This window comes from Dipodomys ordii, unplaced genomic scaffold, assembly GCF_000151885.1.
Source record: "Dipodomys ordii isolate 6190 unplaced genomic scaffold, Dord_2.0 Scaffold126, whole genome shotgun sequence".
In the NCBI taxonomy this organism is placed as follows: domain Eukaryota; kingdom Metazoa; phylum Chordata; class Mammalia; order Rodentia; family Heteromyidae; genus Dipodomys; species Dipodomys ordii.
Window position 1 is genome coordinate 5,400,261 of NW_012267342.1, and position 8,158 is coordinate 5,408,418.

Consider the following 8,158-nt stretch of genomic DNA (forward strand, 5'->3'; position numbering starts at 1 on the left):
ATATGTGCCACTGCATCTCTCAAAAACAATCTAGTCCTAGTCATTAAATTAGAATAGTCAGCAATTTGAGTCTAATTTTTTAAATATGATTATTGCTTAAAACAGAATTTTAAAAGAACTGAATTACAAATAATAAAGACTATTTATTGATACTATTTCAGCATTGTCATAGGGGACAAATGTTAACATCACCTCTCTAAACAGAAGTTAGAGTAGCAGATCAGAGCTTCCAGAGATTCAAACATACAACAACTGAAGGATAAGACATGACTGAGAGAAGCTAGGTTCAGAACAGGGAGAATGTTTGGATTTCCTTGTCATATTCATTAGTTGATACATTTTAAGGAAGTAAAAAGCGTTTCTTGAGAAAATGGTAGGGCAGAAGCTAGCTTCATACTATTCTTCCATATGACTTCCTAATTTTGTTGTGGATATAGTTGCAATGACCGGCCTCTATAAATTTCACAATCCCAGTAGCTAAAGGAGTTTTGTTGTTGTTGCTTGCATTTCATACTATTGCATATACTAAGCAGCCCACTCTCCTTATTTGCTTCTGTTATTTTAAAGAGAAAGTTTTCTGCTTTTTACCCAAACTGGCTTTAACATCAAGAAATTGTACATCACCTTGACAATAAAATTAAATTAAATAAAAAAGGGACTGTTTCTTGAAAGGTGGGGCAACAAGAAGTGGGGCTACACTAACAAAGAGAGGAAAGAGGGAGTCATAATATTCAATTCAGTCATATTTAATACAGTTAAAATCATATTCAGTTCAATACAGTCATAGTATTCAATGCATATCCTATAACATTAAAAAATTGAGTTGAGTGGTTGAGTTGGGATGTGTGGGAAAGAAAAATTAAAGAGTGACATTAACCAAGATGCATTGTCTTCATAAACTGATTTATTTATTGGTGATTTCTGTACAACTACTTGAATATACTAAAATGTAATTAAAAAGAAATATTCAGGAAAAACAAACTTGTAACTGAGATCTAAAGAAATATTAATATAGTAAATTGAATAGAAAAAATCTGAATGGTTTTCCTATAATCTGTACCTCCTGAGTACCTCAGGTCATGAATTACCGTCACAAGCTACTCTTGCTTGGCTTAATCATCTATATTTTAATGTTGACAATATGTCTTCTTCCCTGTCTACATCTTCAGTGTGCCTCTGTCACAAAGATCTCACTGTCAAGATGTTATTTCAAAGCATATAAAGACACAGTTAAACTTTCATAAATTTAAATTTTCAACACCATTTCAATATGCAAGCCTTGAAGTGGCTCTTTAAATTTTATTATATAAAACCATCTGGAGAAACTTGGAAAACTCTGATTTGAGACTCTTATAAATCATTTAAATTATAATTTTGGGGAGTATAACCCCGGCATTAGTATTTTTAATGGCATTGCAGGTAATTATAATTTATTGAAATAGAAGAGAACTTATAAGTGGTATTTGGTATGTAATAAATATATTAGAGAAGTACTATCTCTAAAATGTTTTAATTTTTAAAAATTTGTCTTTTAAATACTCTCAATATTTAACATTTTTAATTTTGAGTAATTTCAAAAAGAAAATAAATGAAATACATAAAATGAACTCTCTAGTTGTAATTAAAACACACAAACTCATTTTTTAGTCATAAAACTTACATGTAGTGGAATTATATTATTTAAAACTATTATATAGCTGTTTCTTACATCAATGTGTGGATTGTTTTTATTATGAGAGAAATTACACAATTTTAGCAAATTACTCAAAAATAAACTTGCCAATTTAAATTAAAATGCTCAAATGAAGTATTCCATAAGGAATGGAAGTAGCAGAGTGGGTAGCGTTTAGAACAATATAGGTGAAAGCACACTTATTTTCTTCTGATAAAGTTTTTGAATTCAAGTATTGAGTTCTTTTTTGTATTAATCACTTATTATATCCCTTGATCTAGGCTTCTTTATATGAGAACCAGATCAAATTGATTTCAAAATAAATAAATATGTTTTGCTGAATAAAACTCCTGTACTTAATAACTACTTTCTGCAGGAGGCTCTGAAATCCTTTTTAAGGACTGTGAACCTAGTATTACAAACATAGTTAGAATTATCGGAATAGCTTCTTAAATATATTCACAGCTAACCTGTTGCTTTAGGACTATTTTAACAATCTAAAATTTACTTTCAATTATGTTAAACAAATAATACTCCATTACAAAGAAGTTTTTTTTTTCTCTCTCAAGGCTAGTTCTCTGCCATTTGAGCCACAGCTCCACATCTGGGTTTTTAGTGGTTAATTGGAGATAAAAATCTTACAGACTTCCTGATCTGGGCTGGCTTTGAACCACAATCCAGATTTCAGCCTTTTGAGTAATTAGGATTACAGTATAAGCCACTAGCACCTGCCTGGATAAGTGAATTCTCTTTTAAATTATTAAGACAGCAAATCTCATTTCATCATTTCAGTAAGGTGTATCAAACAATTACTCAGTTTTGTTTTGATTTAAATGTATGATGATAACAAAGTGAATACTTTTATAATGCAAAACCATTTAAATGAATAAACTTTATAAATATGTGTCTAATAATACCTATGTAAGTATACTTAACATAAAATTTGACAAGATGATCAAGCATACCTTGAAAGATCTGATACAAAATTATTTCCAGTATGTATTTCCATACACAACTAATAAAGTGCAAGTGTAAAATAAAGATATTTCTGGAGAATGTCTTCTTAAATATATTTCACCAGCCCCTTGCTCAGAATGCTGTTTATTATGATTTAAGTAGTTCATTAAAAATCCTTCTATAAGAATACTTGAACTTAACTAAGGATAACTCCTCAAACGCACTTCTAATTTTCCCATCAGATTTAATCAAATAATCCATCCATTTTGCCTTTATGTGTTTTTGTTTATTTGTTTGTTTGTTTTTTCTCTTCTGGGCATCCAAAGCAATGAAAATTATTAACTGATTAGAGTCTACAGCTCTTTCTTGTATGTACTAAGGTCCACAGCAAAGATATGTGGTACTATGCCCCAATGATCTCTGGCCCAAACTCATCATTCCTGCTCTGTTTAATTCTGTTTTATACAACACACATTAGAAAAGGAAATCTGCAGTTTATTTGGTAGAAGAGTAAGTTCAGATGTTTTGGAATCGGGAGTTAGGAACATTTATTATCAAACCCACATTCTTTCACAAAGAAATTCAGGAAATTTAAAAGCATTCTCTAAAAAGGCTAGACAAGATGATGAATTTTAATAATCTAAAGAAAATAACAGATTAGTCTTTCAAAGTCACAAGTGAAGCTAACAGTGTAAATGCAATTTTTTTACAACTATTGGAGATGGTCACAAATCTGATTCCTCCGTTGCCTTGCAGCCAAAGCAAAAAGAAATATGATCAGGTGAATTTTTATATTTTCCACATCCAGCTTTTTCTGGCAAAGGGCCCTACAGGAAATTTCTCCCATCGGACTGTGGATAAAGAGGTCACTGTGTGATATACTGCTTTCAGACACTATATTCTAAGAAGTAGAACAGAGGGTTTTTTCTGCGCACTTCTAACATCATCTTTTACTCAAACCAAAGGCACCATGCCAAAGCTTAAGGCAGCAAGTGAATCAAGAAGAGACAAAACACAGCAAACTATAAATGGAGATCTTTGCTAGTTTGTCTTGGTTGAGTGCTCCTGTTTGAAATAGCCATGTGCATAAATGAACCACATATTTTAAAAGTAATTTTCCATCAACATATTTATTAATTCAATTTTCTTCTAAAATTCAGAAACAAATTTCTGAGTTATATTTTATGCCATTAATTTGTAGTGCTGGTATTTTACTTTGAATTAAGTATGTAAATAGAAAACAAATAGACATTTAAATGTGCTGATTATTTTAAAAGATAAGTTATCTATACAATAAGTTAACAAACTATACTGGCTTAGGGACCTGTAGAATAATCAAACTTTTTCTTATAAAACAAATCAAGCAGTGAAAATTTTCACCTGGAATTTGGTATACTATATAGAATATAGTTGTAATAATTTTTACTTCACTGTTTTTGTTTTTAATTTCTCTAGTGAACTTTCCAAATTTCTGTTAGCAAAACATATCGTTAAAGAGCTAATATATGGAATTTTTGGATTATTTCTACTTGAATGAAACTAGTCTGGTGAATAAACACCACTCTCTGCTCTGTGGCTTTTTGTACTTGGGAATTATATGGGCTTGCCTGACATTCTCAGTGTACTTGAACTCCTGCTATGTCTCTCCTTTCCTTTATATTTTTATTTTTATTTTATTTTTTGATAGTGGGGCTGTATTTGAGCCATGCTTCAGTAGTTAGACTAGCCACAGACATAGACAAACATCAGAGATTTTAGTTTGAATAGGAGAAATTTTCATCAATGCATTTGCTAGTTCAATTCTTCATAAAAATTTAGCAGCTGAAATTTGGGGGCTCTATATTATGACTTTAATGTGCATATTATATTTTATGCTATGGTATTTTATTGAAAGTTAAGTATAAAATTGCATACCTTTGATAGATAACTAAACACAAGCTAAAATGGGCCACTTAATCCAAGAAGTTATTAAATTAAAGGGTATTTTTCTTTTTTTTGCTCACTCATTTCTCTGAGGAATACCCTAGGAAAAGTTTATGCTCTCTATGTCCAAGTACCTGTGCCAGAGAACAATGTGGATCCCCTGAATAATTGTTGCCATCTAGACTCTGATATTGCTAGGTAGGCCAGTATGTAAACAGACGTAATGATAACCCAAATCCCTTTCCTAGTCTGAGCACTGTTTTCCTTATCTGTAATATGAGCTACCATTTCCCTCAATGTCACAAAATGCTTTGAAAATCAATGATGATAACCACTAAGTATCTATAACAGTTTCTCAGCCCAGTTAATTAGCCATTTCTCTATTAGCCAGTTTTTATTTTCTAAAGAAAAAGCTGAATTTTCAACTTATTTTTCTAGTGGTGCTAGGTGAACAGCTTAACCGATTGCTCTTATGTTTAAATTGTATAATTTAATTACAGGTCTATCAATAGACTATGTGGAAAACAAGCTTTATTGGATCAGTTCAGGCAATGGAACCATAAATAGATGCAACCTGGATGGTGGTAATTTAGAAGTAATAGAGTCAATGAAAGAAGAATTAACAAAAGCTACAGCCTTAACTATCATGGGTAAGTACAATGAGTCTATGGCTATGCTGTTTCTTATTGATTGGGGGTTGATTAATGATGATTGGTTGAAACCTTAGAAAATTACTGCTCCATTAACACCAAAAGCACATTCAAATTGCACATCTCTGAGATTTTCTTTCTTTTTTATCTTTTTAAAAAATATTTACAAAACAGTCTTACCAGATGAGACACTTAATGCTGTTAGCAATAGCAAGTTTCAGTTTAGCATTATTGATTCTTGGTTCCCTTGTGACTTGTATTATTTTATGGTTCTTCTCTGAGCTCCACTGCAGTGTTCTAAAGTGTAAGCACCTTGTGAATTTGTCAGTGCACTGCAGTCTGGCTAATCTCTGTTTGTAAAGAATAGCTTGATCCATCTAGATAATTCAAGATAAGCTAGCAGGGTCCATTAGAGCAACAAATGAAATTACTCCCTTACCCAGTAATCCTTCTTCATAGTTAGGAATAAGTAGAGAGTTTGCTGATCTGAGTCTCATTTCTATTACTTTTGTTTATTCTCCTGAAAAAAATAATAAAATAAAATAAATACATTTTAGAAAAAAGTCCCAGAAAAGTAAAGTGATTAAGAAGGAACCTAAGAAAGAAGTAAAGATAACTAATCAACTTCTATGGTAGTAAAATTAGAGATGAAATATTGAATTTTTTAAAGTTAATTTGAAGAATGAAAACCATAAATGTTCTATGGAGAGGATTGGCTGTGTTTTTGCTTTGTGAATAATAGCACTAAACTACTTTTGTTGAGTGGCCATCATGTGAAAAATAAATACTCCATAAAGAATCTCAGTAGTTACATTTGTTACAGGAAACTGGAAAGAAATATATCGTGAAATAGGAAAACTTCTTTAAAAGTGCACTAATAATGAAGTCAACATAAGTGTAGACTGTGTTATTGTCTTTGTGCCAGTCCTGAATATAGTTTTAAAGTGTATTCATAAGGGTAACACATTGTTTATTTGCAATACTATACATCTCACATTCTATAATCTTTCAGTACATTCACCATTCCACAGATCTAATATCAATCTTTGTTTAATTTTTCCTTTGCCTTGTTTTTGTTTCTTACTGTAAATAGTATGACTAAGAAAAAGTTATGAGTACATAACATTGTAAAAATATAATGATCAGTGGAGGATTTTAAGATTCCTTAGACAAGCATACGTTTTATTACATTTGGTTTGTGACCAACCATGGTCACAAAAATATCTATGAAAAATTAAAAAGGTATATATGTGCAAGTTATTATTTCAGATACAATGCATCTCTTTCATTCTTGTGAAGGACAGGTGGAGGAGATTGCTTCATCCAGTTACTAAAATAAAAACTATTTCCATAAAACTGTTATAGTTGAGCCATAGAGATATCATATACATATATATATATATATATATCATACTATAATGTAAATCAATTGGAGATATATGTGAATATGTATTTTGAAATGCTGGTTCTGTTTAATGGGGGATGAAAATGTTGAACACAGATCAAGGTACATTGGATTCATATACTGCCTTGTTTAATTGCATGACTCTTGTAAAGCTACTGAAATATGATATTTTTTAAAAATGCTCTGTACTCATATCAAAATTAAAATCTATGCCAATCTATTACCCATACAAAACTCATGAATTTTGCCCAGGTAAGGAGTCCAAGTATCTGCATCAGGCCATACTATTTAAGTGGCTTTTTGGTAACAGTTTTTTTTTTTCCATAGTTGCTGTCCTGCTTTAATTTTCATGAATAGTGTTTTTTTTTATCCTGACAAATTCTTTCATCGAAGTATGGTTTGAAAAGTAGTTTGTATTTCCGGATGAGAAACCTAAACTTATAAATAATGAATCACTTTAGAAATACACTCCAAGCCTCCAGTTCCTAACAGAAGGGGCTGTGTCGTTCTTTCTGTTGGAGGTATAGAATTCATATGTGTGTGTGTGTGTGTGTGTGTGTGTGTACGTGCTCACACACCTGTGTGTGATATGTGATATATATTTATATATATATGTATATATGCATATATATCACATTTTCTTGATCCATTCATCTACTGAGGAGCATCTGGGTTGGTTCCATATCTTATGTGTTTTGAATAATGCTGTGATAAACATAGTTGTGCTGGTAGCTTTAGTATGGCCTTGTTTATGATCATTTGAATAAATGCATAAAATTGGGATTACTGGGTCATAGGGGAGCTCTATGTGGAGTCTTTTGAGGAAGCTAAATACTGCCTTCCAAAGTGGTTGAACAAGTTTACACTCCCACCAACAATGCAGTAAGTAAGTTTCCCTTCTGGCCACATCCCCTCTAGCAACTATTGTTATTAGAGTTCTTGATTACAGCCATGTTAACTGGGTTCAGGTGGAATCTCAATATTGTTTTGACTTGCATTTCTTTTATGGCTAGAGAAGTTGAACTTTTATTCATGTGTCTATGGCCATTCTTATTTTACTTTCAGAGAACTCTCTCATTAAATCTTTGTCCCACGTATTAATGTGACAGTTGTTTCTTTGAGGATTTGTTGTTGAGGGATTTAAGTTTTTGAATTTTAAGTATATTTTAGATATGAGACCCTTGTCTGTAGGATGGCCAGTGAAGATCTTCTCCCAATCTGTGGTCTTCTACTGATCTTGCTAGCTATGTCCTTTGCTGTGAAGAACTCTGCAGCTTCATGCAACCCATTTGCCCAACCTTTCTTTGATTTACTGTGTTTCTGGGTCTTTATTGAGAAAATTTTGGCCAGTGCCAAGGAGCCATAGAGTAAGTGAAGTAAGCCAGGCCCAAAGAAACATAAATCCCATAGTTTCTCTTATTTTCAATAACTAGTATATGTCTAGGACAAGCAGAAAAGGTCAAAACTTGTAAAGTTTGTTAGCCCCTCCATTGTTTTCCCCCTACCATCCCCTCCCTCCCTCCCTTCCCCGAAGTTCTTTTTTTTTTTTTT

General features: G+C 32.0%; 1 protein-coding gene across 1 annotated transcript in view; it reads left to right on the forward strand.

Moving 5' to 3' along the window:
• Positions 1-8,158, forward strand: part of Lrp1b (low density lipoprotein receptor-related protein 1B) — a 1,500,426-nt gene that overhangs the window by 946,285 nt on the left and 545,983 nt on the right. Inside the window, exon 32 of the mRNA XM_013030060.1 lies at positions 5,053-5,202. Within this exon, the coding sequence (XP_012885514.1) occupies positions 5,053-5,202 (150 nt within the window). The remainder of the gene's footprint in view (positions 1-5,052; positions 5,203-8,158) is intronic.